This window comes from Neurospora crassa, linkage group I (genome assembly GCF_000182925.2).
Source record: "Neurospora crassa OR74A linkage group I, whole genome shotgun sequence".
Taxonomy (NCBI): domain Eukaryota; kingdom Fungi; phylum Ascomycota; class Sordariomycetes; order Sordariales; family Sordariaceae; genus Neurospora; species Neurospora crassa.
Genome location: NC_026501.1, coordinates 9,610,179 through 9,627,295, shown reverse-complemented (window position 1 = coordinate 9,627,295; position 17,117 = coordinate 9,610,179). Strand labels below are relative to the sequence as shown.

General features: G+C 52.7%; 6 protein-coding genes across 6 annotated transcripts; 5 read left to right on the top strand and 1 right to left on the bottom strand.

Annotated features, from left to right (window-relative positions):
- The first annotated feature begins 553 nt into the window (after positions 1–553).
- Positions 554–1,970, top strand: NCU08620 (40S ribosomal protein S16). Its single transcript, XM_959735.3, has 4 exons — positions 554–787; positions 870–1,069; positions 1,142–1,156; positions 1,289–1,970. Exons 1-4 carry the CDS (start codon positions 739–741, stop codon positions 1,451–1,453), a joined length of 429 nt encoding a protein of 142 aa, XP_964828.1. The 5' UTR covers positions 554–738; the 3' UTR covers positions 1,454–1,970.
- Positions 1,971–2,249: 279 nt separating this feature from the next.
- NCU08619 (hypothetical protein) lies at positions 2,250–4,028 on the top strand (the record flags this gene model as incomplete). Its single annotated transcript, XM_959734.2, has 6 exons — positions 2,250–2,261; positions 2,328–2,474; positions 2,564–2,655; positions 2,813–2,836; positions 3,026–3,109; positions 3,366–4,028. The coding sequence occupies 6 exons, from the start codon at positions 2,250–2,252 to the stop codon at positions 3,547–3,549; spliced, it is 543 nt and encodes a 180-aa protein (XP_964827.1). The 3' UTR covers positions 3,550–4,028.
- On the bottom strand, positions 3,457–7,154 carry NCU08618 (ADP-ribosylation factor family protein). Its single transcript, XM_959733.2, has 4 exons — positions 5,275–7,154; positions 5,135–5,207; positions 5,053–5,072; positions 3,457–4,950 (listed from the first exon to the last, which is right to left on the bottom strand). Exons 1-4 carry the CDS (start codon positions 5,322–5,324, stop codon positions 4,542–4,544), a joined length of 552 nt encoding a protein of 183 aa, XP_964826.1. The 5' UTR covers positions 5,325–7,154; the 3' UTR covers positions 3,457–4,541.
- Positions 7,155–7,370: 216 nt separating this feature from the next.
- Positions 7,371–8,402, top strand: NCU08617 (hypothetical protein). Its single transcript, XM_959732.2, has 2 exons — positions 7,371–7,586; positions 7,681–8,402. The coding sequence occupies exons 1-2, from the start codon at positions 7,388–7,390 to the stop codon at positions 7,758–7,760; spliced, it is 279 nt and encodes a 92-aa protein (XP_964825.2). The 5' UTR covers positions 7,371–7,387; the 3' UTR covers positions 7,761–8,402.
- A 166-nt stretch (positions 8,403–8,568) lies between these two features.
- un-18 (unknown-18) lies at positions 8,569–13,243 on the top strand. Its single transcript, XM_959731.3, has 2 exons — positions 8,569–9,735; positions 9,809–13,243. Exons 1-2 carry the CDS (start codon positions 9,256–9,258, stop codon positions 13,031–13,033), a joined length of 3,705 nt encoding a protein of 1,234 aa, XP_964824.1. The 5' UTR covers positions 8,569–9,255; the 3' UTR covers positions 13,034–13,243.
- A 1,384-nt stretch (positions 13,244–14,627) lies between these two features.
- On the top strand, positions 14,628–16,947 carry NCU08615 (tyrosinase; the record flags this gene model as incomplete). Its single annotated transcript, XM_959730.2, has 4 exons — positions 14,628–14,937; positions 15,039–15,169; positions 15,230–15,499; positions 15,556–16,947. 4 exons carry the CDS (start codon positions 14,628–14,630, stop codon positions 16,945–16,947), a joined length of 2,103 nt encoding a protein of 700 aa, XP_964823.2.
- Between the last annotated feature and the right edge of the window lie 170 nt (positions 16,948–17,117).

The following is a 17,117-nucleotide window of genomic DNA, read 5'->3' as shown; positions in this document are numbered from 1 at the left end:
ACTTACCTATATAAGATTGCAGTGGACGGGTTGAGTGGAGGTGCAACGCGACACCGCCGACGTATCAGCCTTGAACATCAGACTCCCGTCGCTGTTCCTGTCCAAATTGCGTGGGTGCTTCGGTGCGACAGACAGATGGCACTGCGCGTGGACGGAAGCGATCGTCTGTCAATAATTTATCTTGATGAGAGGCCGCCCGTATGCCAAGTCCCTTGCAGTCAAGTTACGCAGGTAATAAAACAGTGAGCGGCATAACAGATGGCGGCTTTGTGTTATGGTCATGTTTCATTGCGATGATGCAAAAAAGGAAGGAACTGAGTTCCACTCGACAACTGCAGTGAACTCCAAATCCAAAAAATGAAATGCATTTGGCTCACTGCACGAAGAGGCACAGCTCTGCCAAGATTGCCAAGTACCTCTAATGCTGCAGTGCAATACTATGCTCCAGATATGCCAGCTGGCGGCGGCCCGCTAGTACAGCCCCTGCCGGCCTCAACCACGGGGCGTCTCCCGTCTGGGCGCGCACCGACCGCACTGCAGTGACCACCCGACTGCACACGCTCCCAGGTCCAGCGGCCCAGCGCACTCGCCAAAAAGGCCACTACCAGCTGGCTTAGTCAGCACGTGACAGACTTTAGCCCCATTCGTTTTCCCCTCCCACACAAATTTTGAGGAACGACTCTGAAAATTATCAAGTCCCGAACGTACGCATCGTCGTGATCTTGCCATCCAGACAAAATGGCTACGCAAGCGGTCCAGGTTTTCGGCAAGAAGAAGAACGCCACGGGTATGTCGAGATATTGCATTTTGGAATTTCGGGCCATCTCATGACAGAGCGACAATTGCTGACATCTTTGCGACAAATGTAGCGGTCGCCCGCTGTGTGCAGGGCAAGGGCCTCATCAAGGTCAACGGTGTTCCCCTTAAGCTCTACGCCCCCGAGATCCTCCGGGCCAAGCTCTACGAGCCCATCCTTCTCCTCGGTACCGACAAGTTCGCCGAGGTCGACATCCGCCTCAAGGTCTCCGGTGGTGGTCACGTCTCCCAGGTCTATGCCGTCCGTCAGGCTGTAAGTTTGGAAATCTGCGACTCCGGAAACCGTTCGCGACAACAGATATGCTAACAGAATCGCTCATTACAGATTGCCAAGGCCATTGTCAGTATCTCCCGATTCACGAGCCCCCTTTTCCCCCGACCGATAACATTTTGCCGAATTCCATGACACGATGCACCCGAAGAAGATGCAAAGACGAGAAAACTAACCAGGGCATTTTTGGTGGATTTACAGGTTGCCTACTACGCCAAGTACGTCGATGAGCACTCCAAGAACACCCTGAAGACCGCCCTCATCCAGTTCGACCGTACTCTCCTCGTCGCCGATCCCAGACGTTGCGAGCCCAAGAAGTTCGGTGGTAAGGGTGCCCGCTCTCGCTTCCAGAAGTCCTACCGTTAAAGGACTACCTGGAGAGGGAGAAAGTGGTGGTGCTTGGATGGTTGTGGTTGTGCGCTGGCTGCTTTTGTTGGCGAGCATCATGATGCGTGGACACGGCGGACGGCGTTCTTCGGCATTGCATTGATCAAGAAAGAGACCCGAGTCAAGTTTTCCGGACGACCACGATATGGCTTGCTGTTTGTCTGCTGAGGGAGGAATTATCAGCAACAAACACGGCCGTGTGTTGCCGCATCTCGGCCAGAGATAGAGGGAATGCAAACAAAAGACTCGAGTCCTTTCTTCTGTTTTGTTTCTGCAGACCTCCCAAAAAGCGAAAGAGATACCACACATCCATTACACTACAACAGGTCCGAATCTTTTTGGTGGTTTAATGATCAATCATGCGCGAAACGACCATACATAACGACCGGCTCAGCAACGTCACATAGAGAGAGAGCTCTCAGGGTAGAACTTGGGGCGATCGAACTTCCAGCACACCACACAAATAAGAAGGATCAAGCCATTTCATGTTCCTCTGCGGTGCCCGTGTTTGTGCCATTCTGCTATTGTGACTGGAGGCAGCAGGCGAGCGAGTATTTCGCTGGTGAGTCGCGGTGACAGTGTCACTGATGCTAACGATAGAACCGACTGAGCGGCCATCCGTTATGAACAAGGGAATCAAGAAGGCCAGAGTGACTCGGGGACAGCCTTGAGGCCTTTCCTGGTCCGCATCTACGGTCAGTGTTGTAGAAGCTGTTTCTGGTTTTCCGCAGTTCATCATGACTGCTTGGGCGACGCAGCTGTGAAGTCAACGACAATGCCAAATTCTGTAAGAGCAGTCGGCCTGTAGTCTCCAAGGTCTCTACCACTGGCATACCCACTTGATGAAGGTCAGCTGTCCTCTGGTCCGTTCAGCCCTACGATCATCGTGATAACCTCCGGACGAATCACTGCGTATAAGTATCTCGAGCCTTGCCGGAGGTCAATGAACAAACCGGGATACCAAGCCGAGCCATCACTCGAGAAGGTTGAAGTAGAAATGGTATGTACAAATGACTCCTCAACACCTTTCCTATTTTTTTTTCTTTTTTTTTTCCACACGGAGTTGCTGAACGAAACCATCAAACCAAGGATCTCGGTCTGATTCACATGGTGTTACACCCTCACTCACACATTTACATGTACAGCACGGTGCACCTTCAGCCCAGCATTTTGATCGTCAGGTACCTACTCAGTTCCTTATGTGCTTGTTTGGACTTACACGCGGTTCTTCTTTTTTTCTTTTTTTTCATGAAACCACTGACATCTTTAACGGTTACGGTTCAACACAGCCATGAACAAACCAAGAACGACGAGATTCAATACTTAGAACCCATACAGCTTCACCTTTATGAACAATGGTGTGTGAGTGAGTGTGCGTATTGCAAGCAAGTGCGAAATTTCCCCAAGCATCAAATGTCTTCCAGTCCCCCATCCCATTTCCCATCCCAATCCCAGCTGGCATACATGATCACCATCCCTCCCCCCTCCCCCTTCTCCAAACCCGCGGTGCGCGCGGCGCGCAGCCCTGCGCTCTTTGCTCCAGCCAATCAGACCCACCCACGTCAATAAACGATGGAGTCGTGTCAGTCAGTTCGAGGGGTCAGTCAGTCAGGGCCTCGCTGGCATCGATCAAGGGTACGTAGTCAGGTCCCCAAACAACATAAGTCCCAGTTTCCTGTCCTTCCCCCCGTACCTACAATCTACCAAATGGTTTTGGAAGGAAGCAAAAGAGGCCAGCCCGGAGCAAAGCAGAAATTTTGTTCTGGGTTTCGGGCAAGGACCCGACAGAAATATCTATGAGGGCATGGGTTCCTCTTTCTTGTTTCGTCTCTTTCGTTCTCCTCCTCCTTCCGTCCCTTTTCCCCATCCGTTGTTTTTGGTGTTCGTGCAGGCCTTCAATGATCTCGCGCCTGCAGCACCCCAACGACAACAATAACAACAACAACAACAACAACAACAACAACAACAACAACAACAACAACAACAACAACAACAACAACAACAACAATAACCACCACCAATCCGCCTTACGCCTTGTTGTGACCTTGACATACTCGAGTCTCTTGCACTTCTAGGTCACTCATCTACATACAAACCGTACGGTGCTACTCCATGTCACTCACCTTGGTTTTCACATCGACCGATACGATTGATTTCGCGGTCATTTACGGACGTCGTCGCCATTTGGATGAGTATCTCTACTGCTACTGCACTCTCCTTCCTGTCACAGACCTCTTCTCCTTAACTGTTCTTTTACAAATCATGGAGTTGGCTCTCTGTCTGGGATCTTCCTTTTTGTCATTCAGTCTCTTCATCCTCGCTCAAAGTTGACCACACAAAGAGAAGCGGATATCTGGAAAGTTACAAGGTTAACCAAAATTCCCTTTCTTCCTCGTTTCCCAGATCCCTTCCTTGTCCACACCTCGTCTTCGCAGAACCTCTCAACTTTCCATCCATGATATATCCAAACCAGGCAAAGCACACGTCGAAACAAAGAGGACAAGAAACTATACAAGACATCACCCCATTCCTATTACCACATCGTTTCCATCTCCCTCCCGTGGTTTGAGTGGCGAGTGCCATTTCGTTCTAAGATTCGTTTTGAGCCCAGTCGTCGCCGACGGACAGCTTTCCCAATATTCAAAAGAAAAAAAGGAGTTCGGTCTTACACGGAAACGACGAAGCTGTCCCCTTCATCACGTGGACAATAGGGGACGAATGCCGTCAATGTATAACAGCATACCAATAATATATCCAAACAAACGCGCAAGCCGAGATCGAATCGCAGATACCTACAGGACCGCGATCTGTTGCCGACCGAAAAAAAGAATCAAACAACGTCGTCATCTGCTGGTTCGTCGTCGCAAAGGACATCGAAATCGAAATTCGAATGGCGCGAGGTCCGGAAAAGAAGATGAAGAACAATAACAAACCCGGGCCGAGGTCGCTGGACTGTTGAGCCAGCGACGAACTCATATGCCCGGGCCGGAGATCGAAAACCAAACAGCGCGTGGGTATTGGTAAAACGCAAAGAAAACCCTCATCCTTCGAAACCGTTCGGATCCGCTCATTTCCCAGCAAACCTCATCAACCACTGCAGCACCGCATCGAGATTCATCTCCTCCTTGGCCGAGATCCCATAACAGCTGACCTCCCGTCCGGCGATGCTCTTCAAATCCATCGCATCAATCAGCTCGTCGACACTCAACCGTTCCGGCAAATCGGATTTATTGCCCAACACCAACAAGGGGATACCCTGGAGGGTTTCGTTTCGCATAAGGGAGTGCAATTCGTCCTTGGCTTGCGGGAGCAGACGAGGATCGGCGATGTCGACGATAAAGACTATCGCGTTGACGCCTCGGCAGTAGCGCTCCCACATCTGCCGAAAGCGCGGCTGGCCACCGAGATCCCAGCATTTGAGCGTGACATGCCCGCGTTGGACACGCTTGAGGTTGAAGCCTACTGTTGGGATAGAGCTATGTGTGGTGTGATATTAGTCGCGGGGGATAAGGAAGGGGAGAGGGGGTCAGGAGGGGATTTGATGGAATATGGAATGGGACCAAAAAGAGGTGGCTTACTCAAGGGTGAATTCTCCGCCCTGGAATTGGTCAGCAAAAGCTTCAGCTATGGAAGAGGTGGACGGCGGCATTGGCGACTCACCGAAATAACTCTCAGCAGTGACGTCTTTCCTGCGTTCTGCAAGCCGATCATGGTCACATCCATCTCCGTTGCCCTGTTGTATCTGATATGTGAGCAATCGATGCGATAGGACAAACTGGGCCACTTCCGTGACTACTCACCAGAAAGTTCTGAGCAACCAGTCATAGACTTTTTTGAAGAGCCCGGCCATGGTGGGTAATTGATGTGAAGTGATGCGATGGCGGTAGTAGATGCGAACAGGACGAGAACGAATGAAAATCGTCGGGATCCGAAGGAGTTATAGACAATGGCGTAGGCGTAGACCGGACTGATCAACAGGTTGTATGGTCCGGATATTGACAGCAGCAGCGCACGCAGAGCGGCAGGCAGGTCTCAGTCGGGATATTACTTTTGCAGGCAGACGATATAACAGGTATGGTACAGGACACACGAAGAGCAGATAATGAAAAGAAAATAAAAGTAGAATGTCTCGTATGACTCTGGCACACCCGTCGCGGGCTGGCAAATCTCGCAACGAGGTGGGAGATGCAGTTCTTGTGCGATCTGGGTGGGATATGGGGTGGTTGAGGATAGTCCGTCCGAAGCCGACGCGGGGCTGTCTGGCTGTCTGGCTGCTGCTGGGGTGCCGCGCGGGTGTGAGAGTGACCGAGTGGGTGACTTGACTGTGTGTAGGTGTGTGTGTGTGAGCGACTGGGATTCCGTACGGGCCGCCGCTCGCCAAGGTGAGATGATGAATGACCTCTCTCTTCTGGAGGAAGCCTTCTGGAGGAAGAGTGGTCCGTGCCCCGAGCCGTGATGATTTGACGGATGTACTTTGTTAACTGTAGTACACAGATGAGAGCGGCTAAGACCCGGGTTTCATTCGTTTCCCTCCCAGGGCAGTAGTAAACCAGAGTTGCTGGCGGTGATCAGACTGCGAGCGTGCGATGGCGGATATCGATGAGCGAGAATAGTCGAGGTAGCAAGTGTTGGGAGATGATCATCGGCGGGGGAGACAGACTGGAAACGGAAGTCGCCAACTGGAACTAGAAAGGGAACTGTGTGATACCCGCCCGTGATCACGGACGAGAGCGTCTGAAAAGAGGGACCGGGAAGAGCAAAAGCAGGGTGTCTAGAGTATCAATCGATGCTAGGGTCTCTAGAGACTAGACTAGCTCGGGGGAAAGACTGGGGTTGATGGCGGCAGAGGCGGAGGCGGCAATAAGACTGAAGGTCGCACGAGGAAGAGAAGACGGTGTGCCAAAATGGTCAAGTCTCGGGACAAGACAACTGAAGGTGACTAGGCTGGAGACTGAAGAGTCAGGTAGGTACTGTAGTATCGGCGGGTCTTTTGGTTTAAGGGCGGATGGGAAAGGTGTATAAGGTTGGATCGAACTGGAGGTTGCCGCTGCGGGATGTTGATGCTGATGCTGATGCTGATGCTGGGATTCCCTTATATGGGATGGCGGATGGCAGATGGCAGATACTGCAGGGACTGTTGCTTCTGTTGTTGGTTGAGTGCTCCCGTCTGCTTGCGTTCTGTGCGTGCGCAGTCAACGGGCCAGTACGTAGAATATGTAGATCAATCAACAGAGTCTAGTCTAGCCTGGTAAAGTCGCCTTCGTTCGGGTCAGTAGTGTTCGTTGGATATGTGGACGCAAGATGGCTGCTGGTTCGTCCGTCTGTCAATCAATCAATCAATCAAGACCGGGAACTGGCTGGGATGGATCTCGCTCGCCAGGGACAATCAGATCAGGGCTCGGTAGCCGGATGGATCTGTCCTGCTCTAGTCCCTTTTTTCTCTTCCGTCTCCCAAAGCTGTGTAATCCTTGGAGAACCGTTGTTTGTGTTCCTCGACGCTGAACGAGGAGATAGTGTGTGACTGGTAGGGTTGAGTGAGGACGGATCCGAATTGTACTACGGGCAGTAATATGAGGCCGAGATGTCAAAAGTCAAGTTTGTGTGAAAATTTGAAAGACTCCGTCAAGACTTTTGTTGTCTGTCATTGTACAGTAGTAGCGACTGGACTGGTAAGTAGACCTGAAGACTGAGCCTACAGCACAAGAGGAACCCTGAATGGATCAAGACGGGAAGGTGGTGTATTGTAGAGGCCACCAACAGACGCAACAGCGGGGTAGTTGCCTTCTTCTGATTGGCCCATTGAGCTTCGGGGCAGGTTCCATTCCCCACGCTTCAAGGCCCATGACGGAAGGAGGAGCCCTTTGGACTTTCTCTTGTTGAGCTCAGTGAGATCGATCAATCCTCAGCCATCACATGAGTGTGGAAGGCGACATCAAGGGAATGTGGTTACCAAGGAGAGACACTATACCTCTAATGACTCGAACTGCTTCTCGTCAAGTTCAATACAGTCATGGTGAAACCCGAGCAGCTCGTGTTGTTTTACAGGCCCCAAGGCTCAATCAAGGTCACCAGGAGACAGGGCCACTTTGCCTCGGGCTTAAGAGATGTCTTGGTGAGTGGAGGGAAGAAGTTCCAGTCCGCGATACTTGCTGCCTTGACCTTTATCTAGTACTTCCACAAACAGTGATGCTGATAACCACCACCAGTAATCACCACTCGAGGCTCTTCCAGGCTCATTGACCAATGCCACAACCCGCCAGTTATGGCTATCCAAGATTACCAGTGATTGCCCGATTAAACGACCATCCCGTCTGACGGAGTGCGGAGTGAGGGGAGAGTGCAGTGCATAAGTGTAGGCAGCTGCATAGATTTTGCGGAGAGGACTAGTACGTACAGGCAATGCAGGACGCGCCGGGTACGGATGAAGATTCGAGTGATGGCATTTGATCCACTTCAACTTGTGCTAACCGTTTTTGCGGCCTTGAATGGGATGAACGGGTTTGAGGTTGCCGTTGGTTTGACTGACTTATAGGCCGACGGCCACTCCCTCTTCAATAATACTGACACAGTCCGCGATAGGGCCGGGCAGAGTGGTCGCCCATGTTCGGGCCATGAGCTCTTTTGCTGCTGATGATAATCACCGAAGCGACTCAAAGTGTCCAAAGTCCACTTCTCATTCGGCCGGGAAAGAGACGAACTACCTACCATAGGTACCTAGGATGGGAGGCTGGAAGCGAGGCGGGACCGGAAAGCCATGAGGTTAGGCCTCGAAGACGGCCGCCATATGGCCTCTCGGGGAATGCAATCTACTAGTGTACCAACGGGATTCGACTTGAAAAGCAAACATTTGGCCGTTGGAAGAAGCCAACATTGTGAGGAAAGGCTGAGAAGACTGCCGACTTTCTCCTCCTCAAGAAATGTCATCACCTATACTACTGGACCAATGAACAGTCTCCTGCTGTGGAGCTCAACCACTGACGAACCTCCAACTCCCGTCCCATCCTCATGGGTCACAACGTCACGGCAAGCAACTTGACACTCCAGTGGCGTGCAAAAAGGGTCTGATATCAACAGGAAGAAGTGAACCACCTGTTGTGCACAATAATCTTGACATGTCCGGGATGGAACATGTTGAGGTTGCACTGCGTGCCCGTTGAATCATCCACATCTTGTGTCTCCTCTCTTCGTCGTGCCATTCATGGACCTCCATCCTCAGCTTAAACTCAGTACTCACTCAGTACGGCATTCTACACAGCACCGACGCCAGGCACCAAGCACCTCACTGGCCATCGGGACCCTGTTGGTACTTCCTCGTCCGGCTTAGCGTCATCCAAACCTGACAAAATCGAACTGTGGGGCAGTAGTCCGATAAGCGATAAGCTCTAACAATTCGAGGAAAAAAAAAATCAATGCAGCGCTGGGGCGGGCGGCGCATTCAATTCTAGTTGTTGACGCGCTCGAAAAGTTGAAGGTCGGTGTCCACGCTTGCGACTGACTGACTGAAGGGACGGAAACAGTCCAAGTCAACAACGAAACCAAACCATATATCCCGTTTGAGAGATCAATGCCCCCGGCGCATATCTCTGACAACCGTCCCGATACCCAGCCGGCAGATTATGAAGGAATAATCCAAGGAGCGCTTCACTTTGCTGCTTAGAAAGCAGACAAAAGCCCATCCATACTTCTGGGTTTGATATCCACCTTGAAAACACCAACCCGCATATCCCGAGATACTGCACCCAAGGACAGGACCCCAAGTCCTCCTCACACACCAACACACAATGGCTCCCCAACAACCGCAGCCGACCAGCCAGGACTGGGACGTCGAGTTCAACCAGGTCCGCCGCGAGAAGCTCTTCCGAGACCCCCCGACCGACCGCACCGCCTATCCCGCCCTCCAGGCCGCCGTCGACCCCCACATCGAGTCCTTCAACGCCCTCTTCCGCGACGATGGCAAGCCTTCCCTTCTCGACCACGCTCTGGCCGAGATTGGCACCAAGACATTCCTAGACGGCGATGAGCGCGCTGATCCCCAGGGCAAGAACAAGCTCACCATCCGCTACAAGAGCATCGAGTTGCAAAAGTCTCAGGTCCCGCCCACCAACCGCTGGGCCAAGAACCGTGAAATCTTCCCGGCCGAGTGCAGAGAACGACATGTCTCATACAGGGGCAAGCTGTCGGCCACCTTTGAGTATCGCATCAACGATGGCGAGCCTCACGAGTTTGTGCGCGAGCTCGGCCAGATGCCCATCATGGTCAAGGTAAGCCTGGTGACCCGAGATATTCCCAGTCTACATCATCGATGTCTAACAATTCTGCTTGCGAAAAAAACAGTCCAACAAGTGCCACCTCCAAAACAACTCCCCTGCCCAGCTGGTAGCAAGAAAGGAAGAGTCCGAAGAATTGGGCGGTTACTTCATCGTCAATGGTATCGAAAAGCTCATCCGCATGCTCCTCGTCAACCGGAGAAACTTCCCGCTCGCCATCGTCCGTCCCAGTTTCCAGAACAGAGGCGCCTCCTACACCCCGTACGGTATCATAATGCGATCCGTCCGCCCTGACGAGACCTCCCAGACCAACGTCCTCCACTACCTCAGCGACGGCAATGTCACCTTCCGCTTCTCGTGGAGAAAGAACGAGTACCTCATCCCCGTCATGATGATCATGAAGGCCCTCGTTGAGACAAACGATCGAGAAATCTTCGAGGGTCTTGTCGGCCCACCCCAGTCCAAGGGCGTCGCCAACACCTTCTTGACCGACCGCGTCGAACTCCTCCTCCGCACTTACAAGAAATACGGCCTTTACAGCAAGACCCAGACTCGCGCGTACCTCGGCCAAAAGTTCCGCGTCGTTCTCGGCGTCCCCGACACCATGTCCGACTACGAGGTTGGCACAGAGTTCCTCCGCAAGATTGTTCTTGTCCATCTCGGCTCCCAGGACGTCACCGAGCAGCAGGATGCCGACAAGTTCAACATGCTGCTCTTCATGTGCCGCAAGCTGTACGCCCTCGTTGCCGGTGACTGCGCTGTCGACAACCCCGATGCCGTCCAGAACCAGGAGATTCTCCTGGGTGGTTTCCTCTACGGCCAGATCATCAAGGAGAGGCTCGAGGAGCTGTTGACCGTTTCCTTCCGGGCCTCCCTTCGCGACTACCTCAGGAGGAACCCCACGGTATCTTTCCAGTCCGACACTTTCCTCAAGGACTTCCCCATCGCCATCTTCCGCAGGGCCAACGAAAACATTGGTCAGTCGCTCGAGTACTTCTTGTCTACCGGCAACCTTGTGTCCCCTTCCGGTCTCGATTTGCAGCAGGTTTCCGGCTTCACCGTCGTTGCCGAGAAGCTCAACTTCTTGCGTTTCATCAGTCACTTCCGCATGGTGCATCGTGGTTCCTTCTTCGCCCAGCTCAAGACGACAACGGTCCGTAAGCTTTTGCCCGAATCGTGGGGTTTTCTCTGCCCTGTCCACACTCCTGATGGTTCTCCTTGCGGTCTTCTCAACCATTTGGCCCACAAGTGCAAGATCATGACGGAGTCTGTAGACGCCTCTACCATTTCTCGTCTGGCTTTCGAGCTCGGCGTTGTCAACATTTCCTCGGCTGCCACCAGCGAGAGCGTAGTCGTTATGCTTGATGGCAGGATCGTCGGTTGGTGCACCCCTGAGGAGTGCAAGTCCATCGCCGAGACTCTCCGTTACTGGAAGGTCAACGGCGAGAACGGCGTACCTCTTCAGCTCGAGATTGGCTACGTCCCTCCTTCCAACGGCGGTTCTTACCCCGGTCTCTACATGTCCTCTCAGCCCGCTCGTATGGTCCGTCCCGTCAAGTACCTCCCTCTGCAGAAGGAGGACTTTGTCGGTCCTCAGGAGCAGCCTTACATGTCGATTGCCTGCACGGAGCAAGAGGTCATCCCCGGGGATTCTACCCACGTGGAGTTCGATCCTACTAACATCCTCTCCATCCTCGCCAACATGACCCCCTTCTCCGACTTCAACCAGTCTCCCCGTAACATGTACCAGTGTCAGATGGGTAAGCAAACCATGGGTACACCAGCAACGGCTCTTGCCCACCGTACGGACAACAAGATGTACCGTCTCCAAACGGGTCAGACGCCTGTTGTCCGCGCACCTCTGCACAACACGTACGGTTTCGACAACTTCCCCAACGGCATGAACGCCGTCGTCGCTGTCATTTCATACACTGGTTACGACATGGACGACGCCATGATTCTCAACAAGTCGGCACACGAGAGAGGATTTGGTCACGGTAGCATCTACAAGACCAAGAAGGTCAGTCTCAAGGATGACAGCAGGACACGCTCGGCCAAGAGCATCGTCAAGATGTTTGGCTTCGCGCCCAACAGCACCATCCGGGAGTCCACCCGCGACATGCTCGACAACGACGGTCTCCCTCGCGTCGGCCGTCTTCTCCGTGAGGGCGACGTCATCTGCGCGTGGCACACCGTTTCCGCCGACTACAACGGCCAGCTCGTCAACCGCGACGGCGTCACTCACTACGAGCGGTACAAGGACTCGGAAGACGCCTTTGTAGAGGAAGTCCGCGTCATCGGCGCCGACAATGGCACCGAGCCCCTGCAGACCGTCTCCATCAAGTTGCGCATTCCCCGTTCCCCCGTCATTGGTGACAAGTTCTCGTCTCGTCACGGTCAAAAGGGTGTCCTTTCGCAAAAGTGGCCCGCCACCGACATGCCCTTCTCGGAAACCGGTATCCAGCCCGACGTCATCATCAACCCTCACGCTTTCCCGTCGCGCATGACCATTGGCATGTTTGTCGAGTCGCTAGCCGGCAAGGCTGGCGCCCTGCACGGTCTCGCGCAGGACTCCACCCCCTTCAAGTTCGACGAGCAAAACACGGCGGGCGATTACTTTGGCCACCAGCTCATGAAGGCTGGCTACAACTACCACGGCAACGAGCCCCTCTACTCGGGTATTACGGGCGAGGAGTTCCAAGCGGATATCTACATTGGTGTGGTCTACTACCAGCGTCTGCGTCACATGGTTAACGACAAGTACCAAGTGCGTACCACTGGTCCCGTCGTGCCTACGACTGGTCAGCCCATCAAGGGTCGTAAGAAGGGTGGTGGTATCCGTGTCGGTGAAATGGAGCGTGATGCCCTTCTCGCTCACGGTACTTCGTTCCTCCTTCAGGACCGTCTTCTCAACTGCTCGGATTACTCCAAGAGCTGGATGTGCCGTCAGTGCGGCTCCTTCCTTTCCACGCAACCCACCGTGTCGCCATTTATCGGCAAGCGCAAGGCCGTCAGCACTGTTAGGTGCAGGAACTGCGCGGTCAGGCTCGACGATATGGAGGATGTCGATCTCATGCAGATTGACGGAGAGATTTGGGAAGATGGCAGCGGTACCCAGTGGATCGGTGGAGAGAACACTACCATCGTTGCGGTGCCGGGTGCGCTTAAGTACTTGGATGTGGAGCTGGCGGCTATGGGCATCAAGCTGAAGTACAAGGTAGATAAGAAGGATGAGATTAGGAGGGGACAGTTGGTAGGGAAGAAGGCGGGCGATTTGATGTTGACGGCTTAAGAGATATGAGAGTTCTATGTAGGTATGGATGGGTCTGGTCAAAGGGTACAGAAAAGTTCCTATGTATGGGTTTATGTGTTTAGCAGCATCATGGGAGTAAGTTAGGGTAGTGTAATTTGCAATGTTCGAATGTTTTTCTCTCATGTTTCGGTCATACCGGCAGACATTTTCTTATTCCCATGGTATGGTGAAACCATGAACAGGAGTAGCATGTGTTGGGACACTCGAGTGGATTTGACTTTGACGCAAGTGAGCTGAATCCCGTCACCCACAGGTCATCCTTCATGGCTATGAGCAGTGGTTTGATGACAAATGCAAACTTGACGGTAGCACAAGAGAACGATGTACCTGAACACGAGAGTGGGAGATGACACCAGGACGCAAGATTGTGTTTAACACGATCGGATAGCTGCCGTGACCCCTAATGATAGGTATGCGTGTCAACGATGGTGCAGTTGAAGAAGATGGGGTTTGGTGATGTAATTGGCAGCATGATGGAAGTGCTGTCCTCGAGTGAAGAACTCGATACTTATCATGAAGCTATTCACAACTGGGCAATGTTTTTCTTCCAAAATACTTTCAGTTCGTTACCATGACCAGGTGAGACACTCCGCAATGAAATCACACTGCAGCTGAAATGGATACAACGCTGATACGGATAGTTACCGCCAGTGACTTCCCTTGACACTTCACACGCAACACGTCCATCCAGGAAGGAAGCAATCTCAGAACCGATGTCGGGTTTCACCTGCCTCTCTGATGCCCGACTTCCGATCACGGCATTCGGATTCCCCAATCGTGTGCCAGATGTACCTTCCTTGTGTCAATCAGTGTGGAAGTTATGTCGGTAAGTACCTACCTTCCACTTTCACCCTCGTTGTTCCTTCCTGATGAAGTTCTCGTCCTTGCCATAGAATCGTCACTATCACGTTCGGCTCGACTCCATAGTGGCACTTGGCTGTCTCTCCACTTCCCGGGCAGTTCCAAACCTTTCTCTGAAATCTTCAATTTCTGACTGGCGATCGCAAGGCATCTGCTTCGTCTCGCTGTGTTGGTGTTTTGGGTCGAGTACCTTGCCTACTACGACAATCTGTACTTTGCCATGATCGGTAGCCAGGGCATGCTTGACAATCAGAAAAGCCACTGTCCACTGTGACCCGAACAACAATCAGTCACTCGTTTCGTACTTCAAGATTTCTTCTGTTCTGGATCCAGAAATTTCTTTCTCTTCTTTTCTTCTAATCTGTCCATCTCGCCAACTCCTCCTCATCAGCATACTCGAGTCACATCCCAATCGTTGCCAACTCTCGACCGTCAGCATTCCATTCTGGCCCGGGACCTTCAAGGACTTCGTCAATGACTACTTCGACACCCATTTACCTCCCCTAATCGCAGCTCATCACCGCCTTGGTTACATCCCATTTCTCTCCGCTCTCTCCCACCCACCCGCAACGTACGTTACCTCGCCCGCATCGTTCTCGACCAATCTTCTTCTTGGTCAGCCGTTCCCACGCTTCACCGGCTCTTCTCCGAGCAAACACTACGTCTGAATCATTGCGACAACCGAGATTGACACTACTTCCACACCGCGACCATGCCAATGGCACGCTTTCGGTTACCACTCGCCCTGCTATTTCTCGCTGTGTTCGTCGCGCACTTCGTTCTCGCACAATATGGCGCGTACAACTACGGCTTTGACGCAGCAAAGCTTATAAAGCGCCAGCTCGCTTCGCAAGAACCGGTGCCGGTAGTAACGGGAGCCGAGGGTGGGGAAACAATCCGACCTCGACAAGAAATCCGTCAGCTGGAACAGGACAAAGAGCTATGGACGCTCTATATCCTGGGGCTCAGTCTGATGCAGTTCACCGACCAGTCATCGCCGGTGTCGTGGTACGGGATTACTGGTACTAATGTTACACTTGAGGTTCCCCCCTCTTCATTCTTCTCTGTCTACTGACACGATACACGTGTGCTTTCTGTCATGCTAACCAACAATGTCAACCAGGGATACACGGCATACCTCACCAAACCTGGGGCGGTGTGACTCCAACTCCCGGAAATGAGGAAACAGGATATTGTACTCACTCCTCGATCCTCTTCCCGACATGGCATCGTCCTTATCTTGCCCTCTACGAGGTACAACCCTCTCTCTGTCCCTGAGATCATGACGCCTGCTGACCCAAGACCCGTCCACAGCAAGTACTTTACAACCTGATCCAGAACATTGCCAAATGGTGGCCCGAAGGCGAACCACGAAACCGATACCAGGCGGCTGCTCTCCGGTTCCGCATACCCTACTGGGATTGGGCCTCCAGCCCGCCGTCTGGACAGAGCGTTCTGCCTCTTAGTGTTGGTGGGAGCCCGTACGTGGATGTGAATGGCCCCAATGGTGTGCAGAGAATTGCCAACCCCTTGTTCAGTTACTCCTTCAAGCCGCTGAATGCTACTGCCTTTCTTCAGGATCCGGTGAGTGCAAGTCACCTTTGGCGAAGCGACCCTTGCTGACATTTGGTGTACGACAGTGGGATATATGGACAACTACTCTCAGAAGCCCGACTACCAGCGATAACAAGGCGCAATCCAACAACTCCCTCGTGGCTGTGAACTTTGACCAAAATCTCGACTCAATCGGTCAACGTCTCTACATCCTTTTCTCCAATTACGGCAACTACAGCACCTTCAGCAACAACGCCTGGATACCCTACATCAATAATGGCTCCTTCGACTCCCTCGAAGCCATCCATGACACTGTACACAACCTAGCCGGCGGCGGCGGACTAGGCCAACCCAACGCTCAAGGCGGCCACATGGCCTACATTCCCTACTCCTCCTTTGATCCCATTTTCTTCCTTCACCACGCCATGGTCGACCGTATCTTTGCCATCTGGCAGTCCCTGTACCCAAGCAGCTACGTCACTCCCATGCAAGCCTATATCGCATCCTACACCACCTCCCGAGGCGAGTTCCAGACCGCCGCCACCCCCTTGACACCATTCTACTTTAACGCGAACGGCACGTTCTGGACATCGGACATGGTCCGCGATCATACGAGGTTTGGATACACCTACCCCGAGCTGGTCGGAGTGTCGGGTAGTGTACCGAACAGCCAGAGCCGAGCACTGTCAAGGAGGGCAAGGGGAAGGGTAATGGCAGCGATCAACCGCCTTTACGGTCCATCGACTCCCTCGAGTCTCTACCGCAAGGAACTACGGGCCGGGAGACTGGGACCAGGGAAAAAGGTCCCCAGCAATCTACCTGTCGGCAGGGTTTTTAGCGGTAATGGGCAATACAGGGAGTGGCTAGCGAATGTAAGGGTGAAGAAGCAAGCTTTGGATGGGCCGTTTTTCATTCATTTGTTTCTTGGGGAAGCACCAAAGGACCCGAAGGAGTGGGCGTCGGCCAAGAATCATGTCGGGTCGATGGGGGTTTTTGCGTCGGATGAGCGGTATGGGGAGAGTAAGATGGATGGGATGGATGAAGTTATGGTGTCGGGAACTGTGCCGTTGACAAAGGCGCTGGTTGAGAAGGTGATGGGGACGGGGAGGTTCGGTGTTGGCGGTGGTGTCAAGGGTATTGCTGCAAGTGCTGGAGGCAGAAGTGTTGGTGGTCGTTTTGTGGGCTTCGAAGGTGACGTTGGGAATGGCTTCAGGGGTGAAGACGAAGGGTATGGAGAAGATGGAGATTGGGTAGGACAGGGAGAGGTGTTGAGGAGTCTGGACCCCAAGGACGTGGAACCCTTTCTAAGGAGAAACTTGGTGGTGAATATCGTCAAGATGGATGGAAAGGTGGTTATGCATGGGAGTTATGTGGAGGGTTTGGGGATTCATGTGGTTAGTTCTAGGGTGAGGGCGGCAAGAGTTGAGGAGGAGTTACCTGCTTGGGGCCAAGCGGAGAGTGGGTTTGATGTTGTCTGAGGTACGATCATGTCAAGAGGTGTTGACTTGGTTCTTTGACAAGACTTGTAGTTGTAATATGTTGTATTGGTGATGGAAAATAAGGGTATGGCTTTTTGTTAGAATATGGGGACGATAATGGCCCTTTAGGGTGTAATTGTAGCTGAGATTAATGAAAGGCAGTGATTATT